Source organism: Molossus molossus, unplaced genomic scaffold, assembly GCF_014108415.1.
Source record: "Molossus molossus isolate mMolMol1 unplaced genomic scaffold, mMolMol1.p scaffold_m16_p_3, whole genome shotgun sequence".
Classification (NCBI taxonomy): domain Eukaryota; kingdom Metazoa; phylum Chordata; class Mammalia; order Chiroptera; family Molossidae; genus Molossus; species Molossus molossus.
The window spans coordinates 81,115,648-81,132,893 of record NW_023425366.1 but is presented as its reverse complement, the minus strand read 5'-3'; the positions used below and the strand labels follow the sequence as shown (position 1 = coordinate 81,132,893).

Sequence of the window (17,246 nt, the reverse complement as noted above, 5' to 3'; positions counted from 1 at the left end):
CATTTATTTTAATGTGTAAATGTATTGGTCTATGACATAAATACACACAAAACTGTGTATATATTATTATCTTAATCATATATGTATGGTTGAGGATATATACTGTATACAATTCTATATCTCACTTTTTTCAATTAATGCAGTACTCTGAGTATATTCTCATGTTACTCAATATTCTTTGATACCTCATCTTTACTGTCATCGAAATAATTTTGTAGATTTATTTTTTAGAACAAGGTTGAATATATACTGTCAGGTTGTTTTGTTTTTTAAATATTTTTTCTTTATTGATTTTTAGAGAGAGAGGAAAGGAGAGGGAGAGAGAGAAACATCAATGAGAGAGAACATCGATTGGCTGCCTCCTGCATGCCCCGCCTGGAGATCAGGCTGCCAACCTGGGCATGTGCCCTGATCGGGAATTGAACCGGTGACCTCTTGGTACATGGGTTGACGTTCAACCACTGAGCCACGCTGGCTGGGCCACACCGTCAGGTTTAAGCCCTGATCCAGACTGTCACCTGTACTATTTCCCCCATTGACAGCATAATTTTTCTCTTCTTAACTTTGTAGGAGGCAAAAACGATAGAGAAATCTTCCCCTTCGCGTGTTCTTTTTTAGCCTTTATTTGTGCATTCGGAGAGTCTGTTTCAATTCTAGCCCATCACTGTTCTTGTGGCTATATTGCAAAGGCTTCCTTCCCAAGACGTAGGTTTCTGATGAATTGATGGCAGCATATCAAGAGGCTACTGTTGAAATACTTATTTTTCTGACAGTAACTCAGTTTTGACCAGGCTAGTCCCAAACTGTGCGTATTAAGTGTATCCCTACCTTGGAAATAACTCTTCTAGGGAAAAATTGGATGGTGACAGCATTAGAATCATAGACAGAATTAACTGTCCTGTTGTAATTTGTAATGAAAGGATTTCGTGTGTCAGTGCTAATAGTGCCAAGAATTCAGTTAAGAAAGCACAGACTCTTTCTCTGAACTACAGGTAAGAGCGGGCTGGTAGTTGCTCTTGGGAGTATCGTGAGCTGGCACTTCGAGGGCAGCTTGACGAAAAGGACGGCCGGATCCGCGTAGCTCAGGGCATCCCTGGGCGGTGGCACAGTTACCCGAAGTACGGAAAGGGAGCTGTAAAAGCCGGCAGCTGAGCATCACCTTGAGAATTGAACAGTAATTAACTTTATTTTTAATACAAGGAAGTTATTTTACTTGAGAACTAGAAAATGCTAAGGATGTAGGTAGAGAACAGTAATTATTATTTTTTGCCTCAAGAGGGTACGGAAAAAACCAAATTAACAGTCTGGAGTATGGCCTACAAAGTAGTCACTCTGGAGAGCTGCAAACATGTAGACACTGGCTCTGATCCTGCCTGGTCGTCTTGCCTCAATTCATCCAGAAAAGATGGATGAAGCAGCTCTTCTGGATTGCTTAGGGGTTTATATCTACATAGGTAGATAATATTTTGGAGAGTTTCAACAGCAGTAAAAACTATAGGACTGGGTAGTGCTACTACTATCTTATAAACTTTCCTCAAGTACATTAATTTGTGACTTTCCTAAAATGCTGCAGAAAATTAACTGTTAGAGAGGTTGATTTACCTAAAGTCATAAAGTAGATATCAACTCTCCTGATTTGTTATCCATTGAGGTATTTCCACTTCACCTCGATCCCTACGGTTATATGGGCGTCTGTCTCTACATCAATAAGCCATTCCTGAAAATCAGGCATTCTACGTAGGAGTACCAGCCAGAAGACTATTTCTTACCATTGTAAATGGTAAAAGTTAAAATTTATTAATGTCAATCTAAAATTCCATACCAATTTCCTGAATATTAACAAAATACAGCAAAGCATCCCTATATAAGTAACAAATATCATATTAGGATGTTAGATGCAAACCACACTCTCCAAATACAGATGCCCCTCTACTTTTGATGGGTTACATCCCAATAAAGCCATTGCATGTGGAAAACACTGTAAGTTGAAATGCATTTAATATACCTAACCTACCGAACATCATAGCTGTTTTCTACTGAATGAGTATCTTTGTAAAGTAGAAAAATCGATAAGTCAAATCAGTAAGTCAGGGACCATCTGTAGCTAATCTAGTTAGTAAGAAACAATTGCTTTGTGTGCAGTAGTACATGGTACATCCCCTTGGATACGCTGCATACTCTTCAAAATGCCCACATGGAATTCTGTTATTCTGTGGAGAAAGTAAGTTTTCCTGCACATCATTTTGTTTAAATTGTTGCACTGAGTCTTGTGTATGTGTGTATTACCTATATAAGCCACCAATGGTGAACACTATATGAATGGATATTAAAAACCAAAGGTCTTGCACAGAGAAATGTTAACTAGAGAGATGGTCTGCAGGCTCTGCCTGTAATTAACCATGCTCTAAGTAGAGGAAAAGAAAGCCAAAGCCAGTGAAAAATGCAGTCATTTAGTTCTCCATTTTGGGTGAATGCAAATGTGTGGTTCAGAAAACATCTTCTAATTCACTAGGATAGCTGGCCAAGCCCAGAGGGTGCGAGGCCTGGGAAAACTAATAGTAAACACGAAACTGCCCAACCTACCAAGGTACTGAGGGGTAGTTCAAGAAATTGGCTTTAATGAAGTGCTTGGACCTGTAGCAGAAGGTTTTGCTCCTGGAGTTTGGCATGTGCAGTGAGGCTGTGAGAGGGCTAGTCTGAATCTTTGCCCTTCCCCTTCCCTCTGCCTTGCTCTCCCCTCTTTCACCTTCTGGACTCTGAGCTTGACATCTCCGGGGGCTGCTCCAGTTCCGAGCCTGTCACGCATCAGGGGTAGGATGGGTGAGGGGAATGCAGTGAATGGAGTTTGTGTTGAATACTCTGACATGGAAAATAGGCTGTATTGTCCCTCTAGTCCAGAAATTCTCAGCCTTTGGGGAATATATGGAGGAAATTTTGTTTGTAGCTATAATAGTCATGGATTCCAGTTATGAGTATTTATGGTTTTTTTTCTAGTATAGTTTGGCTTGAACATTTACATATGGAAGTATATGTTGTTTTATTATAAATTACTTTCACTGTATTTTTTCTTTTTTTTTTTTCTTTTTTTATCCTCACCCGAGGACATTTTTCCATTTTTTGTTCAGGTAGAGTGGGAGGGAGAGAGGGGAACAGAGAGAGAGAGAGAAACATCGATGTGAAAGGAACACATCAAGTGGCTGCCACCCGCACAACCGACCAGGGCCGGGGACAAACTGCAACCGAGGTACGCGCCCTTAGCAGAAACCGAACCCGGGTCTCTCAGGACCGCAGGCCGACGCTCTAACCGCTGAGCCAAACCGGCCAGGGCTATTTTTTCTTTTAAATCCTTACCTGAGGATATTTTTCCATTTATCTTCAGATGGAGTGGGAGGGAGAGAGAAACCCTGACGTGAGAGAGACACATGGACTTGTTGCCTCCTGCATGACTGCGACCAGGGCCTAGGGACGAGCTGCAACCGAGGTACGTACCCTTGGTTGGAATTGAACCTGTGACTCATTGGTTCACGGGCTGATGCTCTACCCCTGAGCCAAACCTGCCAGGGCTCACTGTATTTTTTCTTTATATTGCAGTTAGAGTATAGTAGTCCCTCCTCCCCCACCCTCCCCCCACCACAACATTATCGGTTACCAGCAGTCAGCTATGGTCCAAAAATATTACATGGAAAATTCTAGAATAAACAATTTATAAATTTCAAATTGCGCGCCGTTCTGAGTAGTGTGATGAAATCTTGCACCATCCTGCCCTGACTGCCTGAGACAGGAATCATCCCTTTGTCCAGCAGATTCACTCTGTATAAGCTGCCTGCCTGTTAGTCACTTAGTAGCCGGCTCAGTTATCAGATCGATTGTCGTAGTAAGGCCTGTGTTCAGTTACCCCTTATTTTACTTAATAATGGCCCAGAAGTCACCCACATAATTTTTATTACAGTAAATTGTTATAATTATTTTATTTTATTACTAGTTATTGTTGTGAATTTCTTTCCATGCCCAATTCATAAATCAAACTTTATCACAGGTATGTATGTACAGGAAAACATAGTAGATACAGGGTTCGGTGGGCACGGTCCACGGTTTCAGGCATCCAGTGGGGGCTTTGGAACATACCCCTCAGATAAGGGAGGGTCACTGTACTATCTTGATTGTTTTGGGTAATTATCTGTGTAAGTATATCATTATGTTGAATTTTGTTTCAGGTAGTAAAAGGAGAATTACAAAATAATTGTTTAAAAAGGGTGTATGTTGGTTTTGGGACTTGATTCAACCCCACTTAAAGCAAATAAGTTGGCTGTTACTGTTTCATGGGTGTTAGTGGAAGACACAGAATTCTTGGGACAGACACAAAGCCCCCACTGTGCTAAGTGCTTCTTCTACACTTCTAGGCGTTTTTTCTACAAAATCTTTACGAGGTAGATTTTTTAAAATGTTTAATTAATAACTATTTTATGGAGTTAAAAACAGACTTAAGGAGTTAAGTAACATGCACAAGTTTTTCCAGCCTAGTAAATGGCAGAACCAGGACTGGAACTCAGTTTCTCTGAGCCCATCCTCCATTCTCTGTGTCATATATAATTCTTAGTATCTCTGTTTGTTGGGTAGAGAACTATGTATATATCTTGAAATCAAGATTTTAAATTTTGTGAATTTCTAGTTTTTTGGATATATAACTTTCCGATGGAAGGGTTAATATCTATGTGGATTTTGTCTATTTATAATTCTGACTTTATATATTTCAGAGCTATATTTGAAGTTATATATAGCTATATATAAGTATAAATTATATAATCATACAAGTAAGAATTATATAAAGATATAGTTAAGATATATACAAAGCTATATATAGTTCACATATATAAAAAACATACAAGTTCAGTGAATCTTCGTGGTGAATTATTTTCTTTTACCACTATTTGCTTATTTTGGCTTCAGTAATGTATATGTACTATTAATATTACTATATAAGATATTTGGGAGTTGGTGTTCGTCTAATACAAATAAAAGGATGACAGTCCTTTTAAGTGTGCTTAATTGGTTTTGTCTTAGGTATGTTTCTTATAAGAAGCATATAGGTGCCCGGCCGGTGTGGTTCACTGATTGAGCGTGGACCCATGCACCAAGAGGTCCCCAGTTCAATTCCCAGTCAGGGCATATGCCCAGGTTGTGGGCCAAATCCCCAGTGGGGGGCATGCAGGAGGTGGCCAGTCAATGTTTCTCTCTCTCTCTCCCTCTCCTTTCTTCTCTCTCTAAAATCAATAAAGGAAAAATATTTTTTAAAAAAGAAGCAGCATATAGCTATAGTTGGTTTTTCATAATGCAATCTGATAACCTGTCTTTTGAAAGCTGTCTCCCTGCTGGTATGTCTGTAAAGATTCTAATTCACTAGTGTTACTTTTCTAGTGCTCTGTAGTTCAGATAATGTAGAGAGTAATCTGGTGAGAACCTCCATTTTATTTATTTTGAGTGTAATAGAACGTCAATATATAATACAAATTTCTTAGAGCCAAAATGGTACTGATGGAATGAGCTTTAGGGCACAAATAAGTACATTTTAAGTTCATAAGATTATCTTAGAAAAGCAGTGTAGCTTCTTGATTATTTTAACACATTCTCTGGTTTGGAGTAACATGGACTAAGGCTGTACAGTTAAATTTGTGGCATAAGAAGTAGAGGGGTAGTTACTTTAAGGAGAAGTAAAAAAATACAGATTTGGAGTCTCAGGAAACGAGTTCTGTTTTTTATAGAGTCACCTAGGCTGGGTGTTAGAATCTTAAACGAAAGGAACCTAGTATGTATGCAACTTGTTAAACTTTGTAGGGAAATGAGCATATCCCTCTGGGTGTCCCTTTTTTGTTCATTATCTTATAGAGGAGTAAACTGCTTGGACAACTTGAAGTGCTGAGTTGTTACTTACCATTTGAATAAACAGTAAAATTATTTTGGATATAAATATAGTGTAACAGTTTTTGTTTTTTATGTTCTTAGGGCAGAATTCTTTTTCGTTTTTTAATCATCACCCCAGGACACTTTTGCATTTATCTTCAGATAGAGAGGGAGGAGAGAGAGAGAGAAACATAGATGTGAGAGAGACACATCGAGTGGTTGCCACCCACATGACCCCAACTGGGGGTGGGGACAAACTGCCACTGAGGTATGTGCCCTTAGTGGGAACTGAACCTGGGACTCTCTGGTCCGTGGGCTGACGCTCTAACCGCTGAGCCAAACTGGCCAGGGCTAGGGCAGAATTCTTGTCAGAGTCTTTTATTTATTTATTTTTTAAAATCTTTATTGTTGAATGTATTACAGATGTTCCTCATTTTTCCCCCATTGACCTCCCTCCTCCCCACTCCTGCCCCCTTCCCGCCTTTTCCCACACTATTGTCTGTGTCCATTGGTTATGCATATAAGTTCTTTGGTTTATTTCTTCCCACCCCCAACCCCCTTCTCTTTGAGGTTTGTCAGTCTAGCAACCAATTTGTACTTCTTAATCCCTTCACTTTTTTCACCCATTCCCCTAAACCCCCTCCCATCTGGCAACCAACAAAATGTTCTCTGTATCTATGAGAATGTTTCTGTTCTGCTTCTTCATTTTGTTTGTAGATTCAATTGTCGACAGATATATTTTCATTGCCATTTTGTTTGTTCATATATTTTATCTTTTTCTTCAAAAAGACCCTTCATCATTTTATATAATAATGGTTTGGTGGTGATGAACTCCTTTAGCTTTTTCTTGTCTGGGAAACTCTTTACATGGCCATCGATTCTAAATGACAGCTTTGCAGGATAGAGTAATCTTGGTTGTAGGTTCTTGCTTTTCATCACTCTGAATATTTCTTGGCACTCCCTTCTGGCCTGCAAAGTTTCTTTTGAGAAATCAGCTGACAGCCTTATAGGAACTCCCTTCTAGGTAACTAACTGCCTTTCTCTTGTTGCTTTTAAGATTCTCTTTTAGCCCTGGCCAGTTTGGCTCAGCGGTTAGAGCGTCGGCCTGCGGTCCGGAGAGACCTGGGTTCGGTTCCCGCTAAGGGCACGTACTTCGGTTGTAGTTTGTCCCTGGCCCTGGTTGGTCGTGCGGGTGGCAGCCACTCGATGTGTCCCTTTCACGTCGATGTTTCTCTCTCTCTCTCTCTCTTCCTCTCTCTCCCTCCCACTCTATCTGTACAAAAGATGGAAAAATGTCCTCGGGTGAGGATTAAAAAAAAAAAAAAAGATTCTCTTTTAATCATTTTGATGATGATGTGTCTTGGTGTGGGCCTCTTGGGGTTCATCTTGTTTGGGACTCTCTGTGCTTCCTGGACTTGTATATCTGTTTCCTTCACCAAGTCAGGAAAATTTTCTGCCATTATTGTTTCAAACAGGTTTTCGATTTCTTGTTCTCTCTCTTCTCCTTCTGGCACCCCCAAGATGCGAATGTTAGCACACTTGAGGTTGTCCCAGAGGCTCCTTTCACTACCCTCATTTTTTTGGATTCTTTTTTCTTTTTGCTGTTCTGATTGGGCGTTTTTTGCTTCCTTATATTCCAAATCGATGGTTTGCTTCTTGGATTTATGTACTCTACTATTGAATCTGGGTAAATTATTCTTTATTTCAGTTAGTGACTCCTTTGTTTCTGACTATGCATACTTCATTTCTGACAGGTCCTTTGTTATGCTACTGAGGCCCTCACTAAGTTCACTGAGGTTCTCACTAAGTTCATTGAGCATCCTTATAAGCAGTGTTTTGAACTCAGCATCGGTTAGGTTGCTTATCTCCATTTTGCTTAGTTCTTTTCCTGGGGTTTTGTTCTGTTCTTTCATTTGGGACCTGTTTCTTTGTCTCCTCATTTGGCTGCCTCCCTGAGTTTGTTTCAGTGTATTACTTAACGAGAGGTATGGGGCTACCTGAGACCAGATGCTGCTTGTTGGAAAGAATTTATTAAAACCTGAAGCAGGATCCAAGACAGGCCAATCCTATGGTTAAGCAACTGGCAACAGCTTGGGTGGGCCTGAAAGTTGGGTGGGGCGGGGCCTCAGGGAGTCACCAGGGTGGGGCTACCAGTGTGAGCCAGGTTTCTGGAGTCCCAGATGTGGCGACTGTCTGCTGCCCCAGGGAAGGGCTCACCAAAGGAACAAAGGCCTCCGACAGCACGTTTGTCCCAGAGAAAGCCCCCTCTCCAGCCCTTGCTCCAGTGCCAAACAGCTCAGTTCTTCCCTGTGTGTCTCTGGCGCCCCTCGAGCTGCCTCCCCTCTACTCTTAGAGGGAGAGAGTCCGATAAGTCCGTGCGCGGGCCCTTTAAGGAGCTGCCTGGGGCTCCAGCTGCATCAGCCTCCCTGAGCCTCAGTTCCCGCTGGTTTTTCCAGCCAGAAGTTATGGGGACTCTCTTCCTGGCACTGGAACCCTGAGCGAGGCGCCTCGTGTGGGATGGGGACCCCTCAGTCCTCAGGAAGGACCTTCCCAGCCGAGGTGTCCTCCTGATTTTTATCCGCCACACGTGGGTGTGGGACCAGCCTGTCCACCTCCGCCCCTCCTACCAGTCTGGATGTGGCTGCTGCTTTAATTCCGTAGTTGTAGGACTTCCATTCAGCTTGATTTCAGGCGGTTTTGAATGATGGTTGTTCTGTAGTTTAGTTGTAACTTTGATGTGGTTGTGGGAGGACGCGATACCGCGTTTACCTGCCCGCCATCTTGACGGAAGTCAGTTTCTTTTATTTTTTATCTCAGTGGCAAAGTAGAGCCGTGAAGAGTTAGGAGTAATACCTACACTCAGGATGAAAGAAGAGTAACACCTGAGTGTGAAGATTACTTAGAGGCTAAGACCTACTAAAAACTGAGATTCCACTATGGAAAGTTTTCAAGAATGGCCAGGGTTATTTCCTATGACAGGATTAATAAATGTGACGGACTGACCAGCGTTGCCTAATAAGAACACGCCTTATAGATGTTAGGCTTATCCATACAGGGCTCTACACATGCACATAAGTACTGTGTTTTTTAAATTGATTTTGAAGCATTAAAATTAATAAAAGCTTTTGTAACTAGAAAGGGTCCAAGTTAGGAACGAAGTTAAGCTGCTGGACTTGGTGTGTTTTACCTTTTTTTGTTTTCAGTCTCAGCTTTTCCGTACTAGCACATTATTTGTCACATTTTTTCTGTCTAAACAAAGCCCACCTGTAGCTTGCAGAAAACACTGGAAATGCTGTTGGAGGAAAGAGCAGAGGCAGTGCCATCCCCAGCGCAGCAGTGGGCAGAGTGTCGGGGTGCGCACTCCCTCCTGTTACCATGCTGGCTCTCGTTCTGTGCAGTGCGGCTTCCTGGTGTGGTGCATGGCCCCGAGCCCCTCCAACGGGGCGGAACTGCTCTACAAGCGTGTCATCCGTCCTATCTTCCTGAAGCACGAGTCCCAGGTAGACCATGTGGTGAAGGACTTGAAGGACAAAGCCAAAGAGACTGCAGATACCATCGCTAAAGAAGGTAAGACTTGCCCTGGCCAGTTTGGCTCAGCAGTTAGAGCATCGGCCCGCGGATCAGAGTCCGGGTTCAGTTCCTGCTAAGGGCACGTGCCTCAGTGGCAGTTTGTCCCTGGCCCCGGTTGGGGTTGTGTGGGTGGCAGCCAGTGTGTCTCTCTCACATTGATGTTTCTCTCTCTCTTCCTCCCTCTCTCCCTCCCACTCTATCTGAAGGTAAATGCAAAAATATTCTCAGGTGAAGATAAAAAAAAAAAAAAGAAGGTAAGACTCGGGCCCGGCCGGTGTGGCTCAGTGGTTGAGCATCGACCCATGCACCAAGAGGTCGCCAGTTCGATTCCTGGTCAGGGCATGTGCCAGGTTGTGGGCCCGATCCCTGGGGGGGGCATACAGGAGGCAGCCAGTTGATGTTCTCTCTCCTTGATGTTTCTATCTCTGTCCCTTTCCCTTCCTCTCCTTCTCCCTTCCTTTCTCTCTAAAAGCAATAAAGAAAAAAATAAAAATAAATTAAAAAGAAGCTAAGACTCAGGGACAACTTGGTTCAACATGTGAGAGGGGATAGGATACACTGGGCCCAAGCAATAAGCTTGCTGGTCTTCTTGTCCTGTTAGATTTACTAAGACTTTGCCTATTGTCTTTTACTTTTCCCAAGATTCTTTCTCCATGCCACATTTAATACAGTATTTCGTCAGCACATTAGGAAAAATGGCTTTCTGTGGTGGGCAGAGATTTTAGAGAATCATATGTATTTATTATATTCAGGTACATCTCTTTAATTCACTTCAGGTTGAACTGCTTAATATGCTGTTCAAATTGCTTTTGATACAGGACCCAGAGAATGCCCCCTCTCTCAGCTCTCTGATTCATTCATTCAACAGATAATGTACTGAGGTGCTTATTAGGTGCCAGGCATGTTCATAGCTCTGGAGATGAATGAGTGAACAAACAGATCATACTTCTTGAACTCATGGAAATGTACACTCTTGTTGAGAGAGAGAGAGAGAGGTAGAAAGAGAATCAAATTAAAATGTATGTTGTATGGTATAGTTAACATGATACAGAGAAAAATGTAGCAAATAAAAAAGATAGGGAGTGTGCCCTGGCTGGTTTCGCTCAGCGGTTAGAGCATCGGCCTGTGGACCAATGAGTCACGGGTTTGATTCTGGTCAAGGGCACGTACGTCGGTTGCCCTTGACCAGTGTCTGTTAGGCACCTACATGGAGCAAATAGCCAATTGAATATAGACATCAAGAGTTCAGGAGACAGGTCTGGGCTGAGGATATGACTTTGGGGGTCACCAGCATATAGACTGAATGAGAGATCACTAAGGGGGTAAATGTGGTTAGAAAAGAAGAGGACCAAGGACTGAGCTCTGGGGCCCCCGGTGTTTAGAGATTGAGAAGATGAGACACAGCCAGAAAAGCACACTGATAAGAAGTGGCCAGTTGAGGTGAAAAGAAAACCACGAGACTGGTGGAGACTGGTATCATTGGGGCCAAGCGAAGAAACTATTTCAAAGAGGAGGGAGTACCCATTGTGTCCCATGCTGCAGATAGGTCAGTAAGATAAGTACTGAAAACCGCATTGGATTTGGCAATGAGGAAGGCACTAGTGACCTTAACAAAACCTATTTGTGGAGTGGTGGGAGCAAAATCCTAATAGGAATGGTTTGAGAGAAATGGGTGGAAAAGCATGAGAGAATATAGACAACTCTTTTGAGAAAGTTCCTGCAAAGGAACTGGTAAAAGGGACTAGGGTCTTGAGGATTATTTTTTTCTTTTCTTTAATGTGGAAGGAACAAAGTATGTTTGAAAATTAGCCCTGGCCAGTTTGGCTCAGCGGTTGGAGCGTCGGCCTGCGGTCCGGAGAGACCCGGGTTCGGTTCCCGCTAAGGGCATGTACCTCGGTTGCAGTTTGTCCCCGGCCCTGGTTGGGCGTGCGGGTGGCGGCCGCTCGATGTGTCCCTTCACATCGATGTTTCTCTCTCTCTCTTCCTCTCCCTCCCTCCCGCTCTATCTGTGCAAAAAATGGAAAAAAAAATGTCCTCGGGTGAGGATAAAAAAAGAAAATTAATGGGCATGATCCAGTATAGGGCAAGAAGGTGATACAAGTGAGAATGAATTACTGGTGGTCTCTCCTTGACTAGACCAGAGGAGATAGGATATAGTGGACAAATAGAGGGATTGGTTGTAGGAGCAGGAACAGTTTATAATAACAGGTGGTAAGTCAAGGTTTAGGGGTGGAATGCTGGTAGGTGAGTATATGTGATGGTGAGAGCTTATCAAAGTAATATTTTGATTGCTTCAAATTTCTTAGTAAAATAGGAAGGAAAGGTGAGGTGAGAGAGGATAGGGAAGGAAGGGATGGAAAGAGGAGAAGGTATGAAATAGTTGTCTAGGACCAGGGTCAGCAAACTTTTTATGTAATTTCTGCAGGCTATCAGGTTTCTGTTGCAGGTTCTCAGCGCTCCCATTGTGTGGTGTGAAAGCAGCTGTACATGGAAGGTGTGGCTGTCATTTGCTGGCAGCTCTGAGACAGTGAGATGACAGTGAACGGCCCAGGACAGTATCATGTGACTGCCAGGCAATGTTAAAGGCTCACTTGAGATTTGTGTCCATGGACTTAAAGTGAGACTGGTTTGTCTGTTTTCCTCCAGCCACATTCAGAATAGGTAGAGAGCTGTATCAAGGTTTGTTAAGTAAGAACTATGAAGTGAGAGTGGGAGTAGGAGTGGTTCCTGTTTGGCATGGAATTTCAGCTGGGCAAGGAGAGGAGTGAGGCACAGTGGCAAAGGTGGTAAGATCAATGGATGATAAAACCGGGTGGTGGAGGAAGAACTGAATCAGGATAGGAGGAGGAGCTACAAAGGCAGGAGGTGATGGTGGAGAGTGGGATGCCCGACACAGATTCTAGAGGGACTGCAGTTATTGGTAGTGACAAGGATCAGAGTGAGTGTCTGCAGTAGGTGGAGTAGGTAGGATGGAATATAAAGGTTATTGGAGGGGAGGAACTAAGAGGTCAGGTCCTCTTTATATTGGAAGGATCACGTATATCTCTATGGATATTGAAATAACCAATAATTAAAATAGGAGTGGTATTAGAGAATGATAACTTGGGAGCAAAAATCTTAATGAAACAAGGCAGCATACCCAATGGTCAGAGATGACTGGAAAAAGAAGTGCCAGTGGAAGGTACAGTCTGATGACATGAGCTTCTCAATGTGGCAATGGAAAGCAAAGATAACACTCACCAGACCTCCAGACCCAGTGGTACTAGGGCCATGGAAGAAAAAAGAAAAAAAAAAGCGGCTGCCATATGAGAAAGCAGTGCCCTCAGGGGACAACCATATTTCTGTAAAAGCAAGAAGGTCAGGGAAATATTCAGAGAAATGGATGAGAATAGAGGTTTTGCTGTTGGTGAGTCTTAAGTCCGAGAGGGCACAGTAAGGGTTTTCAGAAATTAGAAGTGGGTAATGGACATGGACTTAGGGAATGTTGTTGTTAAATCTCTATGGTAATTCCCGGCCAGTGTGGCTCGGTGGATTGAGCCTCATCCCATGGACTGAGGTCCTGGTTCGATTCCCATTCAGGGCACATGCCCAGGTTGTGGGCCCGATCCCCAGTAGGGGGTGTGCAGGAGGCAGATGTGTGTTTCTCTCTTACATCAATGTTTCTATCGCTCTCTCCCCCTTCCTCTCTCTCTCTCAAAAATCAATTAAAAAAAAAAAAAAGCTCTATGATAATTAGAGAGTGGGAGATGAGGGCGACCTGACCACCAGGGAGGTAAGGTCCCTACCCAGACAGCACCCCAGCAGCGCTGATGGCCTGCACTTCTCCCTCACTGACCTGTCTCATCTCCGAACTTCTGTTTCTGTACATAGAGCACCAGTCAACTTCAGCGTGTTTTTCTACAATTTTAAAAATAATGTGTAACCTTCACATACTCCCACTTTGGAATCACCAGTTGCTTTTTATGAACTTGCTTTCCTGTTCCTCCTCATCCTTAGCCTAACCATCAACCTTTGGTGATGTCATTTTTGTCTAATTTGCCCACATTTCTTAACTTCTTGGTTCTCTTAGACAGCAATACTCTAAAATTGAATTTTAATCCAATTTTACAATCCTAAAACAGGAGAGTGAGAATGAAAATAAGTTAGGAGGAACTTATGTGCTGACACACATTAGACTTTTCTCAAAGCTTCTGGATTCTCCAGGAAGTAAATTTTTACAAAGGGCTAGTTAAGAGGGAGGCTACAATTTCTTAACTTTTCTGCAAGTTTAATTGAATGGAGAGCAGCTGCCAGGCGGTGAGCAAGGAGGGACTCAGCTCTTATCCCTGGACTTAGGCTCCATCAACACAGCTGCAGCTGTGGAATCTCACAGGAGACCCTGGAGGCTTCCAGAAGACACTTTCCCGGCTCCATCCCACACACCACATTAGTTCTTACAGCACAGGCCAAGCTACTTGGTAATTAGGAAGGAGAAGGCTGTCTCCCACAGATGGATGAATACTTTTTCTTTTGTTTTTTTTTTTAAATCCTCACCCAAGGATATGTTTTTATTGACTTTAGAGAGAGGAAGGGAGAAGGAGAGAGAGAGAAACATTGATTGGTTGCCTCCCATATGCACCCTGATTGGGGGATCAAACCTCCAACCTGGGTATGTGTCCTGACCAGGAATCGAATCCACAACCTTTTGGTGCATATGACAATACTCCAACCCCTGAGCCACACCGACCAGGCAACGAATACTTTCTTAATGAATGTAGTAGCTTGCCACCAACTCAAAGGCTTGCAGCGTACTCTGCCATCGTAGGAGGAAATGGTGGCACAATGAGGAATATAAATGTATAGAAGTATATCATGTCTGGGTCCTAGGAATGACGACTCTGATTTGTCACCACAGAATAGGTGGATGACCTAGTTGTCATCATATTGAGACATAATTAGAGTGTACAGGTGAACACCCATATGCAGACGAGAATTTGATTACACAGAGGAACACTGTATGCCCAAGGAATCTGTAGCTTGTGATGCTTACAGGACAGAGGGCTTAGGTGATACTCCACTACCAGGGGGCTAGGCTAGATGACCTTAAAGAACTTTGCTCGAGTACTCAGGATTTGTGCCGTGAAATGGTTTCTTGCCCATTTCCTGGAAACTTGCTTAGCCCTGACCACAAACCTCAGTGTGTTCTCATCTGAACATGAGTCATCCCAGTTGTCTAGTAGCTGCATTATGCAGAGCCTGTATTGCAAATAGCTTTGATATAATGTCCTTTCCTCCTAACAGCCAAGAAAGCCGCCGTGAATTTACTGGGTGATGAAAAGAAGAGCACCTAAACCACCGATGGGATGAAACCTTCCTGCCCTCTGTACCTTTCTATTAGAGCTTGATGTTGTGTTAGGGACTGTGGTATAATCATTTTAATGTTGCCTTGGAAACATTTTTGATATATTAAAAAATGGAATGTGTGTAAGTATTTTTTGCTTACTTTTACTGTCTATATACATAAGGAGCATTTTAATTTAATGCAATGGGCACTATCCAAATTTTTGGAAAATATATTTTGCCTCTGGGTAGGGAAAGACGTGTTACCATCCTACAGGAAATAATAAATTTAAAATTTTATGTCCCTTGGGCTTTGTACTTCAGTGGGCTCTCTGCATGCATTTTCTCTGTATTGTTTAAGGTTCTACTTTATGTAATGTACAATTTTGTATGAAATGTTTTTAATGTATTTGTGCATACATATATGTAGGGAAATGTACTGACTGTAACACATGTAATGCTCATGGAGAGCACCTGCCAAAAGCTGAAGGTTCTGTTGTGCTGGTGTGATCTCTAAAGAATACTTCAGTGAATTAACACAAATGAGTGATAATTCAAATGATAAATGTTAAGTGATACATGAGGTTGAATGGAGGTCTGCCTGGTTGTTTTCCTAACATTGTAGCAGCTGGATAGTAGAACAGTTTTGTAAAGCAGTCAATTTGCTGCTAAAGAAGGAAATGTACACACCTCAGTAACCTAAACTCCCAGTTACCTGTACAACTAGTAATACTGTCTTATGGCCTTTTAATTGTTTGTAAGCTTTAGATTAGTCTGTTTTTGAGATGCTAAAATGGAAATCATCCCTGGTTTCACCTTCAATGCTAACACATTGGTTTAGTCTTGCTTCTTTCCCAGTCTTTTTTAAACCAGTTTAAGGACCCTCCAGGGACTTGCCCACCTCTGATTACATGTTATGTTCTTGTTTATATCATTAGCTAGCAATACATACTAATAATGACACCAGGCTCCAAGAGCAATTCTGGGAGACTGAAAGGAAGTTTGGTATAACCTGTAATCTAGTTGGCAGTGGTTCAGTCTAACTGCCTTCACCTTCTTTCTCTGGTCTTTAAGGTCAAACACAAGAGGCCTCCCTGGTTTGCAGGTCAGAGTCATTTGTAGTCTGTTAAATGCCTTCATCTTTATGCTTTGTTTTTATAAACTGCATATAACCACATAGTTTAAGTACAGAACAAAAAGTTAAAATCAGTGTCTCCAGTTTGATTAGCCAAGTTGCTTACAGGGATGGTGAGAGCTTGTCTGGACGAGGAAGACTGAGCTCTACACCAGCCATACTGCTGGGACCTTCTGAATTAGACTGAGCTGTCTGAGGAGTATAAGGAAACTACCAAGCTCAAATACCAAGCCTGGAAAATATTTTTAAGGCAAGTAAAGATTAGTTCTCCTTTCAATAACAATTAGATAAGATCATAATGATGTCTTATGATGTTAAAAATATTAAAGATATCAAAAATAAGGGATAGATCACCTAAATATTATAATATGGATCAGGGCATTTATTTTTTTTCTGGGAAAAATAATGGTGATCATAAGGCATCTTATTAAACTTACCTTTAAAAACAGTTAGAAAGCAACAACTATTATCTGGAGAAAATCAAGCCTTACATTAAAAAAAAAAATTCTATTAGGAATATTTCAATCTCTTCCCATAAAGTATGCTTTTCTTGGTGGCAAAAGAATGAAAATTAGTATACAGAGTATATTTTCAGGCAAGATAGGAGGCATAAAAGTTACTAATGCTCATAACCACTTACAGGCTAATATCAGTTTAAATACATTCTGAATGCAAACTTGTCTTGGTAACTTTCTCCTATAGTGCATTCTGGAAGATATTTGGTACTGTTTTGGGCAGTTAAATTGTACGTTAAAGACAGAAGTTATGAGTTGAACGATTCTGTCTCAGCTTCAATTTCCCAAGTAATATATTGCCATACTAGAGTATTTGAAAAAACGAATTGAGTTTATGTCTAGCTAGAAGATAAACATTTATTTGTACATGAATGGTATTTTGGGGATATGTAAAGTTACAGAATCCCTACAATTCTTTCTCTACTTGAAAGGTTTCAGATCAACAGTTACTGCTACTCAAGAGTCTTCTGCCCAGAGGGCTTGAAGAAAATTAGCATAGCCTTTAAATAAGTTACCGCCTATCCTGAAGATGTGATATATTGAATGGAAATGGATGTAAATAAAATGCCATTATCTCACTGAACTCTGTTGCATTTCATTTTATTTTGTGGGCGGGAAGAGATTATCCAAAGAATTTATGTGCGTATATGCATAACCCATGGACACAGACAATAGTGCAGGGAAGGCCTGGGGTGGGGCAGAAGCCAGGTGGAGGGGGAAAATGGGGTACAAATGAGTGGCATTTTTAATACTCTCAACAATAATTTTTTTTTAATCTAGACTAATTTATGCAAAATCTGAATACAGAT

The 17,246-nt window shown here is 41.9% G+C and overlaps 1 protein-coding gene across 1 annotated transcript in view; it reads left to right on the top strand.

The window, feature by feature from the left end:
* REEP5 (receptor accessory protein 5) overlaps positions 1-17,020 on the top strand; it is a 37,663-nt gene extending 20,643 nt beyond the window's left edge. The window contains exons 4-5 of the mRNA XM_036279612.1: positions 9,297-9,465; positions 14,749-17,020. Of these exons, the coding sequence (XP_036135505.1) occupies positions 9,297-9,465; positions 14,749-14,798 (219 nt within the window). The 3' untranslated portion in view covers positions 14,799-17,020. The remainder of the gene's footprint in view (positions 1-9,296; positions 9,466-14,748) is intronic.
* Positions 17,021-17,246: the final 226 nt, after the last annotated feature.